This window comes from Rhinoraja longicauda, chromosome 12 (genome assembly GCF_053455715.1).
Source record: "Rhinoraja longicauda isolate Sanriku21f chromosome 12, sRhiLon1.1, whole genome shotgun sequence".
In the NCBI taxonomy this organism is placed as follows: Eukaryota; Metazoa; Chordata; class Chondrichthyes; order Rajiformes; family Arhynchobatidae; genus Rhinoraja; species Rhinoraja longicauda.
The window spans coordinates 36,242,883-36,270,826 of NC_135964.1; the positions used below are offsets into that span (position 1 = coordinate 36,242,883).

General features: G+C 40.7%; 1 protein-coding gene across 1 annotated transcript in view; it reads right to left on the minus strand.

The window, feature by feature from the left end:
• Positions 1-7,086: 7,086 nt before the first annotated feature.
• LOC144598912 (gamma-taxilin-like) overlaps positions 7,087-27,944 on the minus strand; it is a 57,879-nt gene continuing 37,021 nt past the window's right edge. The window contains exons 3-10 of the mRNA XM_078409489.1: positions 27,086-27,177; positions 22,920-23,090; positions 20,437-20,631; positions 15,499-15,618; positions 14,491-14,565; positions 13,931-14,023; positions 12,000-12,095; positions 7,087-9,686 (exon numbers count right to left, since the gene is read on the minus strand). Of these exons, the coding sequence (XP_078265615.1) occupies positions 9,351-9,686; positions 12,000-12,095; positions 13,931-14,023; positions 14,491-14,565; positions 15,499-15,618; positions 20,437-20,631; positions 22,920-23,090; positions 27,086-27,177 (1,178 nt within the window). The 3' untranslated portion in view covers positions 7,087-9,350. The remainder of the gene's footprint in view (positions 9,687-11,999; positions 12,096-13,930; positions 14,024-14,490; positions 14,566-15,498; positions 15,619-20,436; positions 20,632-22,919; positions 23,091-27,085; positions 27,178-27,944) is intronic.

A 27,944-nucleotide genomic window follows, 5' to 3' on the forward strand; every position in this document is an offset into this window, starting at 1 on the left:
TAACTGCTGTGAATCCTCTGACTCAGAGATCCTGCAACTATTACTTTCCTCCTAACTATGTGGTGGAAGTCCAAATATTCTCGTCCTCAATTGTTTGCTCTAAGATTTCTTTGGACATATAATCTAGCCGGTTTTCGGTATTGTACCTCAATCTGATTTTAACCACCCCCCCTCAATTGTAGCATCAGAGAACCATCTTGAGCAACCAATCTTTATTAAAAATACTCTTGGGCATCAAAACCTATAAATCTATTGCTGATTTATTTGCCTATGACTCTTGTCACTTTCACCATGTGTTCTGAAATATTGGGAAGACTATAGTTGATTCTTGTTTACACACATGCATTAAACCTGACACATTGATGAATAAAGTTCATGCATAGGCTATGCCAAAATAATTTATTTAAATATCTGATCAGTATTTTTCTAATTGCAGCTTGAATTACATAAAAAATAAGTTGTGTAACAAGTAAAGAAATATTAATGAGATGCTCATCTCGACCTACTTTTGAATGAGTGGTATTAAAAGATGAACGTCACTGTAGAATTAGCTTTTACTGAATTGACAAAATTGCATAATGTTCTCAATATTATAAAAGTTAATCAATCTTGAAGTTTTAAACACTTTCCATATGTATAAGCAAGTCAACGACAATGAATGGACTGAGAACATTTAATTAAAAGGTGATGTTTAGGAATAGTCCTGAAACCTACAATTGAGATGAATGTCAAATAATATTTTCTAAAATAAATGTCTTTCTACTAAACATTTTATATTTATTTTGTCTTTCCAAGTAATTTACAGGTCTGCTGTTGAGCTCGAGTTTAATAACCGTCAATAAAACCTTGTAACTGAAATGGTGTATTAATTGATTGCTAATGTAGGGATAAATAACATCCTCACAGAAAGATAATGCCCACATTTGAGAACTTCTCCCAAATACCTTGCAGTTTCTTAAAAGTTGAAGTAAATTTAAGATTCCAGTGTTCATCTTGCACAACTCCTTGTTAATTCTCACCCAGAAATGTAAAAATGCACATTGTCTATATTTTCTGGTAGATTAAATGGTGCAAGCTTTAATTCAAACATTGCTCGCATCAAGTTCCATTGTGTTGTCAAAAGATTGGGCTCCCTAATAAGCAATGTTAGTCTTCTGCTGTTTTCAATTCCACTTCCTGGTCTCAGCCCTTTCTAAACTCAATCTCATGAATTTACTCTTTCAAATTTGGCATTTGATCATTTTGAAATTAAACTGCTCCATTATTGGTGGCTGTCTTTTAGTATTTATCAATACTTTAAGAAATTCCCTTCACAAGCTTCTCCAGCTAGCTTTTTTCTTGAACCACTTTAAACCTACATCCTTGACCAAGATTTTTGGAAATTGTTCTAATCCGATGCTAAGCTGCCTGTTTAAAACTCTGTAATAATACATAATGTTTGGGACGAAGACCCATCATTTATTTATTTGCCTCTACTCCACAATTTGAGATTTGTAATAGAAAAAATCACATGTGGTTAAAGTGCATTGTCAGATTTTATTAAAGGGTATTTTTTATAAATTTTGGTTTCACCATGTAGAAATTACAGCAGTGTTTATACTTGGTCCCCCATTTCAGGGCACCATAATGTTTGGGACACATGGCTTCACAGGTGTTTGTAATTGCTCAGATGTTTTTATACCTCCTTAATGCAGGTATAAGAGAGCTCTCAGCACCCAGTCTTTCCTCCAGTCTGTCCATCACCTTTGGAAGCTTTTATTGCTGTTTATAAGGACCAAAGTGCCAATGAAAGTCAAAGAAGCCATTATGAGACTGAGAAACAAGAATAAAGCTTAGAGACATCAGCCAAACAGGCTTACCAAAATCAACTGTTTGGAACGTCATTAATAAAAAGCATTGGTGAGCTTACTAATCGCAAATGGACTGGCAGGCTGAGGAAGACCTCCACAGCTGGTGACAAGAATTCTCTCTACAATAAAGAAAAATCCCCAAACATCTGTCCGACAGATCAGAAACACTCTTCAGGTGTGGATTTGTCAATGATCACTGTCCGCAGAAGACTTCATGAACAGAAATACAGAGGCTACACTGCAAGATGCAAACCACTGGTTAGCTGCAAAAATAGGATGGCCAGGTTACAGTTTGCCAAGAAGTACTTAAAAGAGCAACCACAGTTCTGGAAAGTCTTGTGGACAGATAAGACAAAGATTAACTTGTATCAGAGTGATGGCAAGAGCAAATTATGGAGGAGCGAAAGAACTGCCCAGGATCCAAAGCATACCACCTCACTGTGAAACACAGTGGTGGGTGTGTTATGGCCTGGGCATGTACGGCTGCTGAAGGTCCTGGCTCACTTATCTTCATTGATGATACAACTGCTGATGGTAGTAGCATAATGAATTCTGAAGTGTATAGACACATCCTTATCTGCTCAAGTACAAACAAATGCCTCAAAACTCATTGGCCGGCGGTTCATTCTCCAGCAAGACAATACTGCTAAAACAAGAGAGCAGTTTTTCAAAGCTAAATAATGGTATATTCTTGAGTGGCTAAGTCAATCACCTGATCTGAACCCAATTGAGCGTGCCTTTTATATGCTAAAGAGAAAGCAGGGGACTCGCCCCCAAAACAAGCATAAGCTAAAGATGGCTGCAATACAGGCCTGGCAGAGCTTCACCAGAGAAGACACCCAGCAACTGGTGATGTCCATGAATCGCAAAGGATATGCAAAAAAAACTAAACATGACTACTTTCATTTACTTGACATTGCTGTGTCCCAAACATTATGGTGCCCTGAAATTGGGGGGGGGGGGGGGGGGGGGGGAGGATTATGTATAAACACTGCTCTAATTTCTACATGGTGAAACCAAAATGTATAAAAATGGCCTTTATTAAAATCTGACAATGTGCACTTTAACCACATGATTTTTTTCTATTACAAATCTCAAATTGTGGAGTACAGAGGCAAATAAATAAATGATGGGTCTTTGTCCCAAACATGGAGGGGACTGTAGTCCTCAAATGTGATAAGCAACAATAACTGGACATCTGCTGCAGTAAAAGACTTATTTTTACTGGAGGCCAGGAATAGCACTGCTTTCAAAGTGATGTGAATGTATTTGAGTATTACAGTGAAATTATATTTGTCAGGAATTCGTGTAATGTAGATATGGGTGAAAGCCATAAAACTCTGAAAATGACAAGAAAACAATAGTTATTATCCATAGTTGTATTTTTTGATTTTGCGCTTTACATCTCCTTAGTAAATAACATTTTAGATTTGCATTTCAGGAATTCTACAAAATGTGAGAAAATTTGAAAGCATGCTATCCACCCACTCAGACTTGCCCAAAACCTGAATAAAAACAAATTTAAGTATTGACTATTTCTGCCTCACATTGTTTCACAGTAATTCTCTGCTACAATCTTCAGAGGTAGTTTTTTTTTGTTCTCATCACCTGAGGTTTCAATCACAGCAATGCAAGCTAAATGTAAATGCATGAAAATCAAACAATAACTGCAAATGCTGGAACTCTAAATTAAAAAAAAACAAAATCAGCAAGTCAGGCTCCACCTGTGGGAAGAAAAACACTGTCCATTTCTCCACTCTGCTTTCCCATAGATGTAGCCTCACCTATTTAGTGTTTCCAGCATTTTATTTAAGTGTAAATGCACCATCATTACTTTCTTGCCTCAGGAAAACAATAATCAACACAGTGAGCCTATTCCAAACAGGCAGTGTTAGGAAGACGTGCTATGTACCAAACATTCCTTTTATATTTTGAACCAACATATGCAAAATGTAACAATCCTAGTGGAGACTCAAGTTGAATCTTAATTACAATAAAATACAGGACAGCATCTAAGTTGGGGTTCGGGATTGATTTTTTGGTTCCGCAATTAGGTAGAAAGACCAATATAAAAAACATTTCAAAAGGGGTGCCAATTTTACCAATTTGCCGGTTCATGTGTGAGGTCCAGAGAAAAGATATAATTTTTTTCTGTACTGGAATTTGTGTCTTAATTCCCCTCTCATCTTCATAGGCTGTGGCATATGACATCTAGCTCAGTGAGATTTTTATAAGATATATTGAACAGTTCAGAACCAGCTTAGTTAAGACGGTCATGTGTAAGGTAAACAACACGTGAAAAGCAGAATATGCCAGTTTCTCACTTGCTCAATAGTTTGAATATGGAGGAAAAACTCTACAGGTCCACCAGAGATTTTATTTCAGCTCCCTTGGTTCCAGAACCTTTCTGAATTATCCGTTTTGCCGGACCAACAAGGGTCACTACTTGCCAAGGCCTAGGGCAGCCTAGGTGGCCGAGATGCCAGCCCACATGGTCGGCCTCGGAAATCAGCCAAGGAAACAGATCACCCGGCTCCGGCTCAGCCAGAGATCCAGTGCCCTGGCTGCAGGGGGCAAATTCGACTGCCGATTGGCCATGGAAGTCCTGATTCCCTGCCTTACCTGACCACAACTTTCCACCAGTTGTAGGGGGAAATCGGTGGTGGACCTGTATGTGGATTAACACACATCTCTGCCATTTTCCCATCTCTTTGATGCCTCTTTTTGAGATAGTTGTATGAAGATAAATCTCTACCCTTGTAACACATTGCCCCCAAATGACCATTGTGCATGTGCAAGAAGGATAACTTTCTCCTTTACCTCAATATCCACGTGCATATTTTGCCAAATTCTACATGGGATGAAAAATCTTATTCCTTTTCACCATCTCTCACCCCAGGGGCAAATCAGACTTATCATATTGCCCCACCCCAACTCAACTAATACCCTAGCAACCAGTGGTCTGCTCTGAAAAAATCCACAAAGGAGTGTAGGGTAACAGATTTGCCATTTTCAACATACCAATATTTACTAAACTGCAGAAAGTCATGCCCAACACCTTTATGAAAACAGCCACTTATTACATCTCACCCATCGAGGAAGGAAATGCAGATGTAATTTAGAGTAATTGCAATTTCCCCAAAGCTTTTTTTATACCAAATTTTGGCCTTCCTTCTCCACTCCTCAAAGTTGTGACTACATTGTAAACTAGACATCCACTATGACTTGGCAGAATCAATTTAAATTTAAAAAACCTTGCTTTGAGATATGGTCTGTTTGTGCATTGTTAATGTATTGGGACTCTCCATAGATTGGGTAGTTGTAGCAAGATACTTCAAATCTAAACTTTAAACATGCCCTAAATATAAAATTATTTAGCATACATCATCAGGCCAAAACACTGATTATGTAAATAAGTATAAAGATGGCAGCAAGTAACTGTTCAAATAATCTTTAAAAAGGCAGTTTAAGTACTAACAAGACTTCAGCCACAGACAAAAAAGGGAAAGACACAAAGTCTTGGGATCAGTTGAGATGTAGCTTCTGACGCAACAAAAGCATATTTGGAATCACTCAAGTATTACTCAGGAAATCACACGCATCTTGATTGATTGATAACATTAATTTTCTCAATTCATGTCATCAGTTAATGTTGACTAGCGGGATTTTATTACCCCATATTGTATTAAGTATATACTTTAAAATTGATTGGGAAAAAAAAGGAAATGTTAATCACAGGAAGAGGATTTTACGTGATCCCAATAAAATGTAAACCTAATAGGCAATGTTGCCTCCTTGAAGCTGAGATGAATGACAATTTTGCAAGATAAAAAATGCATGTCACCAATGAGTATGGAGTCAATGCTCAATGGCACAGCAGCACAATGTAGTCTTACAATATTCTCTTAACCAGAGCTTGAATGGCTGAGGAACTGCTTCACCGACCTCGTGAATTGGTATCATTCACGTAGTGAGTAGCTGCTTCACCCCTATATAATTTCACTTTATTTAAAGTAGGCAGTAATTTTGCTGGACAAGTGCAAATATTATGCATTGATTAGAAAATGAGGTGAAACTATCCATCTGAGGGAATAGATTGCACAAATTTGTACTTTCAATAAAATATATTAGATTGATTAATCTCTATATAAAAATGATCCCTGATATAAATGGGTCACTGTTTGAATTGTATAGTGTGGAAAAGTTAAATTAAGGCGCTAATTTCATTCAAACAAGGGATCTTGTTTATGAACTAGATTTAATAAAATCTAGTTTAACATGGGCTAGCAAGTAACATTTATCTGATTGAGATTACATAACTACCAGCAGAAGTCCAGGTAAGTATCACTGGTTTCGACAATTTGAAATGGATATACTACACTTTTGTTGGCCATGCACTGGCACCTTCCAATCTGACATCAGGGTGCTGTGGTGCTAGAATCCAGGAAATGATTGCACAGTACAAGGTACAGGTAAGAATTAACCAGATCAGGGTTAGTAATGGCTACATTCCCCTGCAGTCCATCACCCAATGCAATCCAAGCAAATCCATGCTCTTCAGCCACCTGCATGTGCAAGATCCCTCAATATCCTGTTTGTAAAGGTGATCCAGATCTTGTATGCTTGGTACTCAAGTGTGGATGCAGGCTGCAAGTACCGCTCAGTTTGCTCCAAAATATAACATCTTTATGTGCACCACTAGATTAATTGCAGGCATCGCCTTGATTCACTTGCACTATCCACAGCCAACCAAGCAACACACGCTGTGTTCCAGCAACAGGGGACAAATGGTTGTACCTCAATTTAAAATGATGGCCATAAAGATTGTTATTAATTTGGAGCTCTGGTATCTGGACACAGTCCTTTCTGGATCTACCAGTCACAAAGGCAGTTTAAATTCAAATAGTATGGGGTTATAGTAAAGCTCTATTTGAAGAAGAGCTTTCGCAACAGTGTTGTGGGTTCATAACATCCTTCAGGAAATGGTGTCGGATGAGGGGAAAAAAGAGTGCAAATGTCCAAAGAACTATAGAATCAAGTGAAATATTTCAGATTACTTAAAATGAGGGTAGGAAAAAAACTGCAGCTGCTGGTATAAATCGAAGGTAGACAGAAAATGCTGGAGTAACTCAGCGGGTCAGGCAGCATCTCTGGAGAGAAGGAACGGGTGACATTTCGGGTCGAGACCCTTCTTCTGAATGAAGAAGGGTCTCGACCCGAAACGTCACCCATTCCTTCTCTCCAGAGATGCTGCCTGACCCACTGAGTTACTCCAGCATTTTTTGTCTACATAAAATGAGGGAGTCACAATACAAAGGAAACAAGTAAGTATTAAGCACACAATACGTAAATTACTTCCCAAACTGAATACTAGGCCTTGTAAAGTCACTGACATGTGGCCGAATTTCATTGAGCACAAAAGCCAAGAGAGATCTACTAACAGGTAAAGGACTTCCAGAAAGCATCACATGAAAGATGCACCAAATATCAACTCGCTTGAAGTGTTGAATCCACAGCAACTCACAAAAACTTCCTGTGCTATTTCTACTAAAACTTGTGTTGGCTCCTTAGTGAATAAACTTCTTCCCTTGTTAGAAATTCTTCACTGCCATTTCCAGAACATCTCTATGATTTGTATGATCTTTATAATGTGTTGATTAAAACAGGCTCATACATTTCATGGGTAGACAAGAACTACAGCTGCTGGAGCATCCAATTTGTTAGAAGAGACGAGCTTCAGATTCTGCAGTGCTGCATTAAATCATAAGCAAAGTTCAAGTGAGGAATGAAAAGCCTCTACCGAATCTAGGTTGATCAGACCTATAAACATGAATCAGCATGGGCAAATAAAAATGTTCTTAAATTATATCCAGAAACACATCCAATTTGGAAAAGCATATCCTTCAATCTTTCATTCCTCATCCAAATGAAATCCACATTGCGTGAGCAGAAATACTGGTTGCCCGAAGCCATCTGATCTTTCACAGTGCAAGAACAGAAATCCATGTCCCATGTTATGTGCTACTAAACTAAATACGAGTACAAGAGAAATCAATAAAGACCAAGACAAAGACAATTTAGAAAAGGAGAGCAGTACATGAATAACAGCTCATTCCTTGAATTAAAATTATATCATTGGGTAGCTTACGATTACTTAGATCAGATAACAGAGGACAGGTTGTAAATAATGATGCATATTAAAAGCTAGAAGACTTCAGTTATTTGCCTATCCAGACTGAGGTCAGCCATCTTATCAACCTGCCCACAATCCTGAGTTTGTATCTAATAGATTTCGATTCAATTTCCGTTCTACCACTCTGCCAGAGACATCTACATTTCATACCAAACTTGCATTAGAACTGGGATACCAATTTACTTTTGGTACCCTTGGGAAGCTAAAACAGGCATTCTGAACCAAATGAGGGGGATAGTCTAACCCATGATCCTGTGCATCATACATGTCCAGCATCATCATTGAAAAATGCCAAAACCTATGCTCAGTTTGAAACAAGATGACCCTTAGCTAGGTTCAAATCCTGAGGTGAAAGGACAGTGCAGTTGCCATGGCTACATTAAATATTCAGAGGAAAGTTTTCCCCTTTATTCTCAAAAGTAAAAAATAGAAATAGCTTGATGAAATAGGTTAAAATGCAAATCAGGGTCAGTCTTGTCTCTCAAATTAACAAAAACTGCAAGAATAGCTTGCAAAATTAAACTAGATCCCAACACTAATAATCGAGAGTCAAAATCCCTGGAAGTTTTGTACTACTCAACTGCAGAAAAGAGAAAAGTAGAATGAATGGCACTCCAGTTCCTCAAAGATTCAGGGTGTAATTAAGGAGGACAATGAAGGGATATTGGACAGTGGAATTCAACAACTGGCACAAATCTGTAAAAGGCTCAATGAACTAAAGATATGAAAAACCTGCAACTCTGCAGAATATTTCGAACTCTCAATCTGTTTCCTATCAATTTACGCCCATCTGAAGTGATCCATTATACTTATGCACAACTCTTACTTTCATGCATCCTCTCAAAGTTTCAACCAACTTTTTATCAGAGTTCTGGAGTTAAAAGATATAGCATTAGAAAATCAGAAAACAATCTAAACTGTGGAAGCTCATCTCAAATAAAGCCGATTGAAGTTAACACTGTTGGAATATCACTTTGCATTAAAAAAAAACATAACTCATCTGTTAGTTAAATTACATGAAAATGTTCACATCTCAGAACAAGTATTGAGAGTATCCAGGTGGATATCAATGCCAAAAAAAAACATTAAAAAATGAAGCATTATGAATATTTATAAAGGAGACTAACTTGACCCACCATACAGCTACCAGAACCACATAAATTCCTTTTATCCCCTAAGAAAATACAGATATGGTAGAAAAATGTGTAAGAAATTCTCACCACAAAGCCAATCAGTACCAAGAACAAGTCAAACAATAATTACACAAAAATATATAACCACATAATTTCTTTTTAAAGCAGATAACTTTAGTCAACAGAATTAATGCCTGAAGCTATCACAGCATTTTCTAGATCTCCAGTTGAACACTTTTGATCTAAAATAGCTGGAACACAAGACTGGTTTCCTTCTCCTTCCTGAATTATTGTGTTCACTTCGGCGATTTCTGAGGAATCTGGTGACTTGCAAGCCTGGTAGTCCTCTTTTGTCAGATTCAAGGTCCCATCGCTTCCTGAAAGCTGACACTGAAGAACCTCCACTCTTTTATTCAGATCATTTCTCTCCGTTTGCAAAGCTCTGCAAAGCTTTTCCAGCCGCTCCAGTTTCACTTGTAGACATTTGTATTCCTTGTCTCGAAGGGTTTTCTGTAAGAATTTAAGAAAACCAAAATCAGGTAAAAACAAGGTTTTTGGCCTGTTATGTTACAAACTCCCGACTTTAACCTCATACTTAATTTTAAACATGCTGTTAATTAATTATTGGATAAGATATGGAACTGAAGACCTGCTTGTCCTCGTAGAAATCCGAAAAGTTTTGCAGCACCATTTTGAAAGATGTTCCCAGTATCTTGGGAGCCTAATATTTACCCCATGCATCAATATATCAGGAAGAGATTTTCTTGTCAATATCAATATTATATGTGGACCTACAGCAGGCAAATTGGATACCGCATTTCCTACCTTCCACAGCATTAGCACGTTGAGATGGCCAAATGATTTTATATTTTGAGACACAAGGAACTGCAGGTGCTGGGATCTTGGGTAGAACACGTGAAGTCCTGGCTTAACTCAGTGGGCCAAGCACCATCTCTGGAGGGCATGGATAGGCGACGTTTAGGGTTGAAACCCTTCTTCAGATTTTATATTGTCCCTGTCTCAGTCTCTAAATCTCAATGTGCCAAAACAGGAATGTAAGAAATGTACAGGTATACAGATGTCCCAGAGGAAGCATCCTATTGGGATGCATCACAACTTGGTTTGGCAACAGTTCTGCCCAAGACCACAAGAAATTGCAGAGATTTATGGGTGTAGCCATCACACAAAGCCGTCTCCCCACCACTGACTTCACTGCCTTGGTAAAGCAACCAACATAATTAAAGAATGCTCACATCTCAGTCGTTCTCTCTTCTCCCCTCTCCCATTGGGCAGATACAAAAGCCTGAAAACACATATCTTCAAGAACAGCCCCTTCCCTGCTGTTATCAGACTCTTGAATGGATCTTTCATATGTTAGTATAAGAAAATAAATGTATTAGTTAATAAATGTTAGTGATGTATTCCTGATTTCCCAATCTACCTCGTTGTAGCTCTTGCACTTTAAAATAAATCTGCATTTTCTCTGTACTGTAACACTATATTCTGCAAGCTGTTTGATTTGTATTTTTGCTTTACCTTCTGTACTCATGTCTGGTATGATTTGCCTGGAAAGCACACAAAATAACGTTTTTCATTGCATCTCGGTACACGTCACAATAATAAATCAATGGCAAATGTAGCATCACATTTGCCAGCTAAAATGTTTTGCAAATCATATGGAAACAACCAGAAAATCTGTTCCTGCTCTCATAATCATTTGCACTCTTTTAACTACTATTAAAGGCAAACTTGAAACCACCCAAAAACAGAACAGTTTGGTGCAAAAGCTTAGCATTTGTGAACAGGCTTGTTTCTCTTTTTGTGTAAAAAGTGCTTTTCCTTCTGAATAAATGAGATAATTGTAAGTTCAAAGGACAAGCAAGCCAGGGAGGACTACATGCAACTTACAGGAATAATGCAATAACCTTCACATCAATGCTTTTCCACCCTACGTCATAATAAAAGTGGCATCGAATTGATACTGACCCCCTTATAAAAAATAGATAAAATAGACAGACAGAAGGTGCTACTGTGATTCAAAATATTTACTCCATACCCTTGAAATCCATTGTACAAACAAAAATGCGTCACTCGCATAAATTTAGACAACAGATATAGGTTCAAACGTAAAAATCAGACATTACACAATCGACTAATATTGCTACCGAAAAATAGAGAAGTCATACGGTATTTTTAATTTTATTTACATACAAGAATTCTGGAATTCAACAAATATGAAAATTAGTAAACAAAAAGAATTCCTTTCAATTTACTGAGAATTGGCTCTTGGGCTAAGAACTTCTGAAGTTCCAAAATACGTCCAGCTCCCCAATTGCAGTGTTCCTTCAATGTAACGTGCTGCAGATGAAGGCACTTTAATTTCTGATTGATGAATGTTAGTGTGCAAAACTCCTTCGATCCAAGGCACTAAAGCAGGTTTTTCAATTCCCTCTTTCAATCGTCAAGAGCAGTTTGCTTGCAGAAGAATTATAAACCAGAAGATAGATCCTATATAAAGTTATTGATGTGCCTTTAATTTACCGGGAAAGATATAACTCATTGCAAGTTTTTCCCTGGCTCGCCCTCATTGCTCTATTTTAATATTTCAGAAATACACCGAAATTCAATGCCCCTGAATTTTCAGTATACTCTAATTACAAATTCAATGCACGAATAATGTTCAGGATCCATCCCAAAACAGGTCTTTAAAAATGCCTCCAGTGGCGAGCTTGGATTGGGATGTTTTGCACAAAGTGGAGCCTGTGCAATGCAGATACAAAACACGCAGCCCATTAAAACAGCTGGCAAATAAATTATACACACCTCCTCGGCCATCTGTAAGAGTGCTTTGTTATTGTTCTCCCATTTAGTGCGCCACACTGTGGTTTCTTTTTCCAGTTTCTTGATTTTCTTGGTCATCTAATGAGGAAGAAGAAAAATCCCTTTCAGTCTGATCTGACACAGAAACATTATCCCGATAGATTTATCTTCATGCAAATCACAAATGCAAATGAAACCTTGACCTGAAGCAAGTTTCCATTTTACATCCTCCCTATGGGAAGATCATTTACTTCCTTCCCTTGAACCAGCCAAATAGGCTTTGATCAATCTATGTGCTCTAATGCCACAATTACATTGCATCAAGTAGTGTATACACAACGTCAAAAGGCACAAAAAACATGTTCATCATTTTCTGATTGTCACAATTTTAAATTGGGGTAGAATCTCAGTGAGACTGTTATGAAAGGATTAATTAAGTTGTCCTCAGTCATGGATATTACAGGACGCCCAGTTCTACTTTAAGCTGAGAAAGAAAAGTCAGCTCTACAAATTACATCTTGCACAGAGGCAAGAAATCTGTTAGGTCTTACTGTCAACATCAAATAAAGTGGAAGCAATTTAAACTTTGAGATTCACTGACTTTTGTCATTGCATAAGACTCGTAGAAACACACGACTGTCTTTTGAGGGTCTCCAAACCAAACTACTGGGAAAATCACACAGGTGCACATGCATGTTTGACATGCATACTTCAAATGTGCTTCATCCTGTCAACGAAGTTTCCAGGGTTATTATACACATTTAGCAAGCTAATGGGAATCAGATACCACTACAGCATAAAGTAATCACAATACTGATTTACCACAGAAGGCTACGCTGTCATTGGCTATCAACGAATCCAGGCAAGAGATCCACCACCAACAACCATTCAGCTTAATCATCAGTAATGAACTGGACCGATGTAAATCTGTTCAACTTTGAGATTCTAAACTCCTTAGTTGCAAAGGAATCCTATCTACATCTTTCAATGATCAACTGGCAAATGAGAAGTGTAGTGGGTGAGGTAATTGTATGGTAATGTTATTGGACAAACAAATCAAAGAATGAAAGTTCAAACCCCACCATCATAATGAGTTCAGGCTTTGGTCATTTCCCCCAGAGTAAAATCATTATTTAGTTTAGTTTAGAGATACAGCACGGAATTAGACTCTTTGGCCCCACCGAGTTCGTGCCAATCAGCGATCCCTGCACACTAACACTATCCTACATACATTAGGGACAATTTACAATTATGCCAAGCCAATTCATCTACAAATCTGCACGTCTTTGGAATATGGGAGGAAACCGGAGATCCTGGAGAAAACCCACGCAGGTCACGGGGAGAACATACAAACTTCATACAGATAAGCACTCGTGGTCAGGATCAAACCCGGGTCTCTGGAGCTGTAAGGCAGCAACTCCACCACTATACCACTTAAGCGATGGCAAGGCCACACACCATTTAGTTACTGACTTTTTCAGGTTGATTGGGGCAGAGTGAAGGGGAGGATGAGCAATGTTTGCCTGAGTCTATACAACCTAATTCTGGTAAGCACCGAATACTGGACATGCATCTTAATTTCAGATTCCCAGTGCTTCAACCTGGTGGATGGATACCACCTCACAAAGTGGTAAAATGAAAGAGGAAATAGTGATACCAGACAGTGGGGGCTTGTTACAGAGACTAGAAAAGTGTACAGCAAGATATACTAAGTTCAAATACATGTTGCTATTTCACGCAATACATTTCATATGTAGTTAACAGATTTAGGACTTTTCCTGATGGGAGAATACATTCTAAACATCTAGGCCCATATACTTAAAAAGGAACAAGTAGCAAATGAAGCAATGGAAAGGAAAATAAAACATTATTAAAACATACTGTTAAAATATTATTTGAACAAGGCAAATTTGCAATAGCAAATTTGAATTTACCTTTTCCATTTCCTGCCTGAATGTCGTGAAGACCTCATTGCTCTTTGCCAGTGTTGTCTGAAATTCTTCAAACTTATCCATATAGAGTGAAAGCTTGAAAACAACAAACACCTTAGTGAATAAATAAATAGGCTGATGCCAGTTAAGATTAACTCACACGAATCTAGTCAGTTATGCTCCCTCAAGCAAAGAGGCCATTGCTCTGGCAAATGGTTCTGGCGCCATTTTTCATGATTCAAGTCCAAGTTGTTATAAGGATAGCGTTCTTAACTTGGCCATAAAGGCCTACGTGTGTGTTCATCAGGATGCCCCGAATCACAATGTTCTTCTCTCCCCACAGATTCTAACCGTGTCTCACTCCTCCCTCTCACTTCTTTATACTGCCCATCATCTCCCTACACTCAGTCCTGATTCAGGGTCGTTACTTGATATTTTAGCCGTACCTCTGCCTCCACAGATGCTGCTTGACCAGCTGAGTTCTTCCAGCAGTGTATTTTAAGTCAGTTGACTAAGCTGGCAGGGTGAGGAAATATTGAGAACAACTAACTACATGCACATACCTGTTGCTTCAGATGTCCCTCCTGTCGCTTCATGAATTCACATTTGAGCCTCAATTCAGTGGCTTCTTTTAGCAGCTATTAAAACAGGTCAAAACAGAAATAGGTCATTTCTAACGTCATCTTCATACTTCGACAACAGTCTCCGTTGTGTTCCAACAACGCCAATATCGTTTGAAAAACTGGATGAAATTCTCAAAACTGTGCAATTTATGTGTTTAATTGAATTAAGTGCGAGGAGAGGCAGCTCATACTGTACTTGTGATATGATACACTAGACAGGCAGCATTTTCAGCCGAGGTTTCTTTGGAAGAAAAAGGACATTAAGAAAAAGTGCAGAAGCAGCCTAAAGTTTATCAGGCATAATTGATCATCGTTTAAGCTTGTGGGCTCTGGTACCTAAAATTGGGTCTTCACTTTTACTGGGAGCTTTAACAAAAAAAAGAGAAAGAATATTTCAATCAAACCAACTGAAGCCTTAGCATCTGTGTCACATGCCTAAAGAAACACGTCCAGCTAAGTCCTTGAATATTACGCGTTACTGCAAACTGGAACACATTTTAGCATCTTCTCTTTGAGCCTCTATTTCCTCCTGCCAGGCACCCTTTCCAAAGTTGAAGCAGGCAAATGACTGCCAGATGGTTTGCAACCAGCTGCTGAGGTGGTGCACAGATAGACCTGGATAACTAGTAACAAAGGTAAATTGTTAATATCACAAAACGGAGATTGGTTACAGAGAAAAAGTAAATCAGCATGCTGCTGCAGGTACCATTTGCAAAATCATACGATTTACACTCGTGGTTTTTGTGAATGGGCATTAAAAAGTTAAGTGGACACAAAAACCCTTTCAATATGGCAGGGAGCAGAGGGCAGGGATAAGGAGGAAGAAACACCTCATAGCTTCACAAGTATAACCTACACACATTAAAATGGTGCATTTACAAAATTGAAAATGTACAGCATCAGTAAAGATATGGAAAATGTCCAAAGAAAAAACCCGCCTTCACTTACAATCTCCCTCTCCCTGAGATGTTCCTCATCCAGCTCTTTCATAACCTCTGTAGTTCGCTGAAGTTTGGCGTCAACCAGTTGTTGTTGTAACTCCTTGTGCTTGAACACCTTGTCGATGTGCTGTAGAGTAAGTGGGAGAAAGCACATCAACATAAACCAAGGTTTCCAAATCACCAGGCAGAAAGCACCAGTTTCCGTTACGAAAATACAACACAAACACGGATCCATTTAAAAACTGCCTTTGCTGACTGGCAGGGAATGCTTTCAACCCATCAGCAATATCAAGAGCAATTAGATTCAAGTGTTGCGACAAAGCAAATAACACAATTAAATTTATTTTCTTCCTGTTACTCAGAGTACCTGAAATTAGAAGCTGCTGTAAACACCTTCACTGCTGCACACAGAGCATTGAACAGGTCCATGCAAAAGAAATAACCTCATTTTATAACAAAATAAAAACTGTAAATGCAGTAAATCCAAATTAAAGCAAGAAATACTGTGAGCAATCAGCAGGTCAGGCAGTACCAGCATCAGTTCTGAAGACTGGATTTTAACCTAATTTCTCTTTTCATGCAAGCTGCCTGACCTGTTTAGTTTCTCCAGCATTTTCTACTAGATTCATATAAAAGCTAGGCCTTTTCATTAAGCAGGTCTGGAACTACATCTGTATTTTAGTTTAGTTTAGTTTAGAGATACAGCGTGGAAACAGGTCCTTCAGCCCACCGAGTCCACACCGACCATTGATCGCACATCTTTGACATGTGGGAAGAAAATGGAGCATTCGGAGAAAACCCACGTAGTCACAGAGAGAATGTACAGACAGCACCCCAGGTCAGGATCGAACCTGTGTCTCTGGCCCTGTAAGGCGGCAACTACACTGAGGCCTGTGCACTGTATTTTAGATAAACAGCAAAACAATTTCAGTCTTTTTACTTCACATGCACCTGTGTGCAGATTTACCTTCTCCCTGGCAATAATTATATTTCATGGACAGCCAGACACAGGCAGCTTGGCAAATAAACCTTCATTAACCATATTTTTAATTTAGAAGTGGGAAACAAGGAATTGCAGATGCTGGTTTACAAAAGAAGACACGGAGTCCTAGAGTAACTCAGCGGGTCAGACAGCATCTCAGCATAACGTGGACAGGCGACGTTTCGGGTCGGGACCTGTCTTCAGACTGATTGTAGGGAGGGGAATGAGTAGGAAAGCTGAAAGAGAGAAGGGGCAGTACAACGCCTGGCAGGTAATAGGATAATACAGACGAGGAGGGTTATTTGATAGGAGTTGGACAAAGGCCAGAGATGAAAAGACAGAAGGTGTGAGACAAAAGGATTGAAAAGTTGTGAACTGTGAAGCTGTAGGGGGAGGGAGAAATAGGTGTAAATCCGGGTGGGGCTCAAGGGATTGGGGGGGCTAACAGAAAGTTAGAAGTATGGAAAGGCAGGACATAACCCAACATGTAATAGGGCGTAACAGGTGAGGAGGGTTTCAATATCTCAGTCTCTGCCGCATCTGCTCCCAAGATGAGGCGTTCCATTCTAAGACATCCGAGGTGTCCATGTTTTTTTAGAAAATGTGGTTTCCCCTCTGCTGTCATAGATGGATCCCTCACCCGCCTCTCCCGTGTCCTGTAGTTTTGCTCTTGCTCCCCCTCCCCCGGATAGAACAAGGATAGAGTTCCCCAGGTCCTCACCTTTCACCCCACCAACCTCTGGGTGAAGAGGTTCTGCATCCAACACATTCTCCGACATGTCCACCACCTTCAATGTGATCCCACCACCCGTTACATCTTCCCATCCCCACCCCTTTCCACCTTCTGCAGAGACTGCTCCCTTCGCAAATCCTTGGTTCACTCATCTCTTCCCACCCAAACCACCCCCTCCCTGCCACAGCAGGAGATGTAACACCTGTTCCTATACCTCCTCCCTCACCATCCAAAGATCCCAAAAGTTGCTCCAGAGGAGACAAGAGGTTATGTGCACTTCCTCTAACCTCATCTACTGCATCAGGTGTTCCCGATGTGGCCTCCTGTACATCAGCGAGACCAAGTGTGACTCGGCAACCATTTTGTTAAACATTTGCACTTGGTCTGCCAAGGCCTGCAGGATCTCTGGGTTACTATCCATTTTAACCCCTCTTCGGATTCCCATACTGACCTCTCGGTTCTGGGCCTCCTCCATTAGCTAACTACATAACTCTCCCCCTTTCCTTCTTCAAATATAAAATACACCCCCCCCTATCTTACCCACCACAACCCTCCCCCCCCCATCCCCCATTGCCCAATCTGGACTTGCAGCTATTTCTCCCCTCCCCTTACATTCTTCCACTAGTTTAGTTTGCAACTCTTCAATCATTTTGTCTCACCTTCTGTTCATCTCTGGCTTTTGTCCAGTTCCTATTAAATAACCCTCCTCACTTGTTTCAGCCAATTACCTGCCAGGCTGTGGCCTGCCCCGCCTAGAGTCATACAGTGTGGAAACAGGCCCTTCGGCTCAACTTGCCCACACTGGCCAACAATGTCCCAGGTACACTAGTCCCACTTGCCTGCGTTTGGTCCATATCCCTCCAATCCTGTCCTATCCATGTCTGTTTCTTAAACAATGGGATTGTCCCAGCCTCAACTACCTCCTCTGGCAGCTTGTTCTATACACCCACCACCCTTTGTGTGAAAATGTTACCCCTCAGATTCCTATTAAATCTTTTCCCCTTCACCTGAACCTATGTCCTCTGGTCCTCGACTCCCCTACTCTGGGCAAAAGATCCTGTGCATCCATCTGATCTATTCCTCTCATGATCTTAAACACCTCTATGAGATCACCCCTTATCCTCCTGCGCTCTATGGAATAGCTCACCCCCTCTAGTCCTGTATCCTTATAGCTCACCCCCTCTAGTCCTGGCAACATCTTCATAAATCTTTTCTGAACCCTTTCAAGCTTCACAATATCTTTCCTATAACATGGTGCCCAGAACGGAACACAATATTCTAAATGCTGTCTCACCGCCTCTCTTCCAGCTTTCTCCTTCCCCCCTACAAACCGTCTGAAGAAGTGTCCCAACGCGAAATGTTGCCTGTCCATGTTCTCCTGAGACGCTGCCTGACCTGTTGAGTTACTCCAGCACTTAGTGTCTTCTCTCAACCAAATTAAAACATAGTTGAGATGCTCCCAAGTCTTTGAACCTCAGATGCTTGTCATTTTACTCCAAGTGGCCAATTTGCCTCTAGTCAAATTTACAAAAGTATTGAACAACATTTGCAAAAGCACCCACACCTCAACCCAAGATTCTGGGCGAGCAGCACTCAGTCCACTTTAGATGTTGCATTAAGGGAGAGTTAGATTTAGCTCTTGGGGCTAATGGAATCAGGGGGTATGGAGAGAAAGCAGGAACGGGGTACTGAATTTGGATGATCAGCCATGGCGGTGCTGGCATGAAGGGCCGAATGGCCTACTCCTGCACCTATTTTCTATGTTTCTAGATTACCAGTTTTGCACATTTATTACAATACAATAATTATTGGATAACAACCAGTCTGAACTGTTGGTTCGCATCAGATAATCCAACAGTTGTCATGTGCATTAACACAATTCTGACAACAGTATGTATGATTCCGAAAGCTAGAATGGATATTATTTTCCAGGAGTTACTTCTCCACTTCCTTTGAAGATTGAGTAGATTTGGTTTGGCGTTGAATACTCTTAAACGATTGTATGGTAAAGAGCATATTGACGGGTTACATCATGGCCTGGTTTCACAGCTCGAATGTCCAGGAACGAAGGAGATTATAAAAAGTGAATGCCTCCCAGTTCATCATGGGTACTGACCGCCCCACCATCCAAAGGATCTATAGGAGGCGTTGCCTCAAAAAGGCATTTTCACGGACCCACACCACCCTGGCCACACACTTCACATTTCATTCTGCCATTGGGAAGGTGGTGTAGGAGTCTGAAAACTGTAGCGTCCAGGCTTAGGAACAGCTTCTCCCTTACAACCATCAGGCTATTGAATACTACGAACTCCAACTAAACTCCAAATTGCCGTAATAGCACAAGGGACGGGGCTTTGTTTCTGGGTTTTTTGCACTATGTCATTTACTTGTTTTGTTTGAAACTTTCTGTTGTTTATTCTGGTGTTCACCGAGTACTATGTTTACATATCGGTTGTGCCGCTGTGAGAATTTCACTGTTCCGTTTCTGGACATGACAATAAAAAAGACTCTTGGCACCTCCAGCATGCAGGTACAGCAGGCAGTGAAGAAAGCCAATGGAATGTTGGCCTTCATAACAAGAGGAGTTGAGTATAGGAGCAAAGAGGTCCTTCTGCAGTTGTACAGGGCCCTAGTGAGACCACACCTGGAGTACTGTGTGCAGTTTTTGTCTCCAAATTTGAGGAAGGATATTCTTGCTATTGAGGGCGTGCAGCGTAGGTTTACTAGGTTTATTAATTCCTGGAATGGCGGGACTGTCATATGTTGAAAGACTGGAGCGACTAGGCTTGTATACACTGGAATTTAGAGGGATGAGAGGGGATCTTATCGAAACGTATAAGATTATTAAGGGGTTGGACACATTAGAGGCAGGAAACATGTTCGCAATGTTGGGGGAGTCCAGAACCAGGGGCCACAGTTTAAGAATAAGGGGTAGGCCATTTAGAACAAAGATGAGGAAAAACTTTTTCAGTCAGAGAGTTGTGAATCTGTGGAATTCTCTGCCTCAGAAGGCAGTGGAGGCCAATTCTCTGAATACATTCAAGAGAGAGCTAGATAGAGCTCTTAAGGATAGCGGAGTCAGGGGGTATGGGGAGAAGGCAGGAACGGGGTACTGATTGAGAATGATCAGCCATGATCACATTGAATGGCGGTGCTGGCTCGAAGGGCCGAATGGCCTACTCCTGCACCTATTGTCTATTGTAATCAAGCATATCACAATCTCAACTCACCTCTTCGCGCAGCTCATACTGTTCGATGAGCTTCTTCAGTTGCTCGGCAAGTTCAATGTTCTCTTGTCTCAGCTTTGTGTTGTGCAGGTTATGCTGCTCCATCTGGGCCTGAATTTCGTTGAGGGTCATCTGGAAATGTGCCGTCACTTCCTTGCGCCGCTCTTCCTCTTCGCGAGCTCGCTGCAGGTTCTCCTCCTGCACAAGTTACAAGCACATTTGCAGTCAGCGTGCTGCTACGGGTGGATTCATGCAGCAAAAGTGAAAAATGGATCAGGACGATTGTGAGGGAGTTTGAAAGTGAATTGCGAAGTACTGATATTGCAGCCAACCACCAATTCAAATGTCTTGACTTTGTATTGGGAACGGATCTAATAACTTCTGCGAGTTGCATAATGGGAAACAGGGCATTTAGGACGAGTGGAAAGTGTGTGTAGCAATGCGACTGCCTTCCCATGAGGGAGTGGAGGCTGGCTCCCCCAACCCAAGCCCCAAGGGACCAACCCGACTGTACATGCTGCACTAGGGTCAGGCTGGGTTGGTCAAGATCAGTGCTTCATCAAATCCGGGAGACTGGTTCAGTCAAGAAATTACTTCCCAAAGTTGACACTCTCTAATGCATTTAATTCAGCCTTTCAGAAATACAAGCAGCATTTTTTTAATTGGTTATATTTACGGAAAGGCAAGAAAGGTTAACTGTTTTCACAATGTTTGTGGTGGTGCTTAAACTTTATACACGATCAGGGATCTCGATGTAAGCTGCCTCTCTCCACCAACAGCCCCCTCATCCCCACCCCACTGTGACTCCGTGGCTCAACCCCGATCCCCCCTTAACCCGGGCTGAACCCCAATCCCCCCGTGACCCAGGCTCAATCCTGACCTCCCGTGCTTTCTATCTGGTGTTTGCACGTTCTTCCCATGACCTCATCAGTTTTCTATGGGTGCTCTGGTTTCCTCTCACATCCCAAAGGTGTGCAAGTTGGCAGGTTAATTGCTGCTGGAAAGTACCCCAAGTATGTAGCAGAATCAGGGGAATTGATGGGTGTGTGATATTGAGGGCGTGCAGCATAGGTTTACTCGGTTAATTCCCAGAATGGCGGGACTGTCATATGTTGAAAGACTGGAGCGACTAGGCTTGTATACACTGGAATTTAGAAGGATGAGAGGAGATCTTATCGAAACGTATCAGATTATTAAGGGGTTGGACACGTTAGAGGCAGGAAACATGTTCCCAATGTTGGGGGAGTCCAGAACAAGGGGCCACAGTTTAAAAATAAGGGGTAGGCCATTTAGAACTGAGATGAGGAAAAACTTTTTCAGTCAGAGAGTTGTGAATCTGTGGAATTCTCTGCCTCAGAAAGCAGTGGAGGCCAGTTCTCTGAATACATTCAAGAGAGAGCTAGATAGAGCTCTTAAGGATAGCAGAGTCAGGGGGTATGGGGAGAAGGCAGGAACGGGGTACTGATTGAGAATGATCAGCCATGATCACATTGAATGGTGGTGCTGGCTCGAAGGGCCGAATGGCCTCCTCCTGCACCTATTGTCTATTGTCTATTGATGAGATTGTGCTGGCACAGAGTCAAAAGGCCAAATGGCCTCCTGCTAAGATACAATTTGAAAAGCATAAAGAAATCTGGGTGAATTCAATGTTAAAACAGGCACGGACTGGGAAATAAAGACAATTGGACTTAAAGCAGAAGTATAAATTACATTAAAAAAATCTCCAATAATTAAAGCTTGGAGAAAAATGCTGCACAAATTAGTTTGCTGCCAGCGGTGAATATTTTTAAAAGGGTAGATGGACATTAAATAACAAGAATTTGCTTCTGTGTAAATACAGCAACCTTTCATCATCCATGCAGTGAATAAGCATTACTTTCATAAAAATCAAAGTTGATGAATAAGTGTGAGAGGGAATAATTTATAGGGGCACAACTTCTGACTCAAAATGTAGAAACTTCGAAACAGGTGACAAGAAGCCATCCCATCAAAGCCAATTACCAATAAGGGAGATCATGGATGACCTATTATTTAAACCAATATATCCATCATTCCCCCATAATCCACAATATCTTTGGCCAATATCTCTGGTCCATACCTGTTGTCAGAGGAGCATCCCAATTGTCCCATTCCCCCTCCTCATATTTCCCTGTAACTCTGCCACTTACTTTCTCTCGTGCAGATCAATGCCTTTCTTTTTAATAGTTCTGGGTGGCCAAAGGTGTGTTTAAAATAGGGCGGGGTATGAAATCATCTCCATTATAAATGGAAAAGTTGACATCAGCCATAGTTTGGAGGGGTATTTTAGAAATATTTCATCTGAAACTATGAATAGCACAAACCGCAGTTTTCTGTCCAAAATTTGGAAAGGACATGGCATCAGAAAGGCAGTCATACAATGAACAACTGGAGTTCCATTGATGGCTAAAGTACAATCTGGGCCCTCGGGATCTATCCACATTACTTCAAGTGCTGGGCTCCCTTACCTTTAATGTCTTGTTATGGCGCTGAAGTTCACGACAAAGACTCTCCAGTTTACTTCGAGCCAAAATAGCCTTGCTGTGTTCACTCTGCAAGTGAACCTTCTCCTTCGCCACCTGCGACTGTTTCTTCTGAAGTAGTTTTATTTGCTTCTGGACACTTCGGTTCTCTTCCAACTAGAAATAAGCAATTTGAGGAAATTATGAATTAAAAAAATTGGGTCAATTGCCTTCCACCAGCATGTCTCCATGTTACTGAAGCAATAAATCAAATGCCTAGCTTTTCTATAATGCACTCCACTTGGCTACTGAGCACTCAAAAGTCAGGCATAGAGCCATCAATGTTGAAGTTCTAGTTTTAATCGCTGATTGGATAGCGCGAAGAGCAACTCAAAAATGCATCATGACAACACAGGTGTATGTATTTAAATGGTACTTTTCCACTAATGAAAATTGGGGTCAACTTCACAAAAGTGCCCAGCAACAGAAATGACACTTACATCAAGGAAATCATCCCAGTGTTTCAATGTTATGCTCATATATAAGTCAGAGAAAGTCAATAAGGACTTCTCAACTGTTATGACAAATGTGGAACCTATAATAATCTGACTTGTTTTAAGCCTATGTGATTTGATGTGAAGAACTTAGTAAAGATATCCATGCCAATCAAGCGAGAAAGAAAAAAGTAAATGATTCAGCAATGTGTAAATCTTCAAAGGTTGGGAAGGTGAGGTGGCATAATCATAAATGGGCCCCAATCCTATACGAGAAATCCATCAGAGTACAAAAAAACCCCCCAACTAAGCAATGATCTGCTATTGCAAATCGATGGGACGAGATCTTTTGATAGGAAGACAAATTGGGGAATCCAAAGTTTACATTAAGCAGAAGAAGAATGTTATTTGAAAAATAACATTAAAGCTATTTTAAATAAAGAACCAAATTCCAAGTAGATCAATAGGCCCGTGAGTATGCTCTCCATTCAATAGACAATAGGTGCAGGAATAGGCCATTTGGCCCTTCGAGCCAGCACCGCCATTCACTGTGATCATGGCTGATCATCCACAATCAGTAACCCATTCCTGCCTTCTCCCCATATCCCTTGACTCTGCTATCTTTAAGAGCTCTATCTAACTCTCTCTTGAAAGCATCCAGAGAATTGGCCTCCACTGCTTTCTGAGTGAAAAAGTTTTTCTTCATCTCCGTTCTAAATGGCCTTTCCCTTATTCTTAAACTGTGGCCCCTGGTTCTGGACTCCCCCAACATCGGGAACATGTTTCCTGCCTCTCGCGTGTCCAATCCCTTAATAATCTTATATGTTTCAATAAGATCCCTCTCGTCCTTCTAAATTCCAGTGTAAACAAGCCCAATCGCTCCATTCTTTCAATATACCACAGTCCTGCCATCCTGGGAGTTAACCTTGTGAATCTCCGCTGCACTCCCTCAATAGCAAGTATGTCCTTCCTCAAATGTGGAGACCAAAACTGCACACAATACTCCAGGTGTAGTCTCAAGAGGCCCCTATACAACTGCAGAAGGACTTCTTTGCTCCACTACTCAACTCATCTTGTTATAAAGGCCAACATGCCATTAGCTTTCTTCACTGCCTACTGTACCTGCATGCTTACTTTCAGTGACTGATGAACAAGGACACCCAGATCTCGTTGTACTTAACCGTTTTCTAACTTGACACCATTCAGATAATAATCGGCCTTCCTGGTCTTGCCACCAAAGTGGATAACCTTACATTTATCCACATTAAACTGATCTCCCATGCATCTGCCCACTCACACAACCTGTCCAAGTCACCCTGCATCCTCATAGCATCCTCCTCACAGTTCACACTGTCACCCAGCTTTGTGTCATCTGCAAATTTGATAATGTTACTTTTAATCCCTTCATCTAGGTTATTAATGTATATTGTAAATAGCTACGGCCCCAGCACCGAGCCTTGCGGTACCCCACTGCCTGCCAATCTGAAAGGGACCCGTTAATCCCTACTCTTTGCTTCCTGTCTGCCAACCAATTTTCTATCCATGTCAGTACCCTGCCCCCAATACCATTTGCTCTAATTTTGCCCACTAATCTCCTCTGTGAGACCATATCAAAGGTCTTCATCAAGATCATGGCTGACATTCGATCTTAGCACCATTTCCCTGCACTATTCCAACATCCCTTGATTCTCTCAGTTTCTAGAAACCTATTAATCCATTTTGAATGAACTCAATGAGCAAGCCTCAATAGCTCTCCAGGGTAGAGAATCTCAAAGACACACAATCATCTTTACGAATACATTTTTCCGCTCATTTAACAGCCTGTTAGTTATTTAGAGCCTATGACTGTTGGTTCTATACTTCTCAGTCATGCAAAGCATCCACTCATTCGGAAACATTTTTTGTGAACCTTGTGGTTCTGTGGTGATGTCTGCTCCTGATTATCTTTTGTTTTGAGCAAAAATACACAAAAGCATGGAAGTTTGGAGGGAGTACCCAGTTTAGCAACAATTAAAGGCTGAGAAAGGGAGGGGTTTGGAAATGAGCAAAGCAGCAGTGAAATAGGGAGAACATGCAACCAGTCTTGTGAATCAAGGTCCCTCCTCAACCTGTATTAATCCCGTAACCACATACCCTCAGAGTTACTCCAACACTGTTGTGCTTTACTCAAGATTCCAGTGTTTGCAGTTCCTTGGGTCCTCTCCTCAAACCTTCTGTGCTTATTCTGAACCCTGACTCTACAACTCCAGACGATAGCCTCTGAACACTCCATGCACCATCTCTACATTCCAGGGTCTGAAGAGTCTCGACCCAAAACATCACCTATTCATTTTCTCCAGAGATGCTGCCTGACCCACTGAATTACTCCAGCATTTTGTGTCTATCTGTGAAAAGGTTTTTCCTCATCTCAGTTCTGAATGGCCTTCCCCTTATTCTTAGACTGTGGCCCCTGGTTCTGGACTCCCCTAACATCGGGAACATGTTTCCTGCATCTAGCGTGTCCAATCCCTTAATAATTTTACATGTTTCTATAAGATCCCCTCTCATCCTTCTAAATTCCAGTGAATACAAGCCCAGTCGCTCCATTCTTTCATCATCTGACAGTCCCGCCATCCTGGGAATTAACCTCGCTGCATTCCCTCAATACCAAGAAAGTCCTTCCTCAAATTAGGAGATCAAAACTGCACACGATACTCCAGGTGCAGTCTCATCAGGGCCCTGTACAACTGCAGAGAGTAGCTGCAGATTAAAGTGTACCCAGTTTTGATTCGGGTGGACCCGTGCGTACTTTGCCCAACGCATGGATACTTGTTCAGAACCAAGGAACATTGGTGAACCAACCTTCTGGTTAAAGCACCTCCACATTTTGTACTGCCATTGCCAATTGTGACCAAAAAATATTCCATGCAAATGCTAAAAACTGGATGAATAAAAACTTAAGGATGAACAGGCACAGGCCATTCAGCCCCTCAGGCCTGATTCCTGCCATAGCATTTCCTGGCTTATCCTTTAACTCAGCACCACTTAAATACACTAACGTCATACTTCTTGATTTCCATGATATCTTTCAACTGGGCTCGACACCATCCTTAAGTAGAGAATTCCAAACTCTCTACCCTCTGTGCAAAAAAAATCCTCATTTGTTCGGAAATACTAATCCCTTATTCCAAGACTGTGATCCCTGTTTCCAGATACCCCAACCGGAGAAAATGACATCTTGAATCTATCTATCTATCTATTCTGTCTTTGAAAATATATATTTTTTCCAATTAAATTGCCTCTGCTCAACAAGAGTGTGTACGTTCAGTTTATGCAATCAATCCGGTGAATCAGCAGGGCTGATTGCAGTGTCTAAGTGGAATGGGATTATTGATGAATTAAGTTGAGCAGTAGCCAGCAAGGTTAAATACATACAACTGGGTTTTAGATGTCAAAGTGAATCACATGGTTTATTTGGCATAGATCAGCAGACTGCAATATAACAAACAGTTCTCTGGAGAAATTGTCACTTGTACTAATGTTTATCTAATTGCTGGACATATGCTGGTGTGTACGTTTGTATAAACAGGCAGCCACGCTGAACACTCTTCTCCCATCCTCCCTCCACAACAAACCCCATCCCAAAAGTGCAGCATTAGAAGAGAAGTTGGTTTATTTTGTCCCAGTGAAACAACGTACCAAGTCTGCATACTTCTTGCACAAGGCTGCTAGTTTCTCCTCCGGAGTGCTAAGCGTGTTCAGCGCTTGCATCAGCAACATCACCTCCTTCCCTGCAATGCAATAAGAGAATCAAAGGCTACTTTAAAAAAAAATTAGATATAAAACTTGCACCTATATCCCCATTTATCGTCACAGGTAATGAATCAGCCTCTGGATGTCTCACACAATCACTGCAGTTTTAATGAGCAATTAAAGCCATTGAGTTAAAAAAAAATGCAAAGGAAAACACAGACCACCTCTGCTGCCGCCTAAGCTGGGGCACTGGAATTCACAGCAGAATTGGACAGCAAATGTTAACTGCCAGCTCACAACATTAAGCCACATTATTTAAAAACAACTAAAATCGAGCACAGAGTTCTTAATTGATAAACACGGATTACCTGTAGTGACAGGGAGCGTGATTAGAAAATCCACTGAAATAACTAGTTCTAATAACTTAATCCAGTTCACTGATGATCCAATTTGCCGCATCTGAACTCAATTCAAGTTATGCCCTTGGTGCAATTACAAATAAACTTCACAAATCAATATTTTTTTACAAAGATGTTCAAGTTTCTGAAGGGTTTTTGATCTAAAGCTCTAACTGTTTCCTTTCCACAGAAGCTGCGGAGTATTTGTAGCATTTTCTATTTTTATTACATTTCCAGCATCTACATTTTTTTTTTAACTTACAAGTTTCTGAATCCAGCGACACCACTATTCCCTTCCACTGCTGACACCCACACTAAATATTAGGGCACAGTGTCCAGCATTCAGAAAGTGTGGTGTTATGCAAAGTATTTTTAAACCATCATACCCCAGTCCAATCAAATTAAAA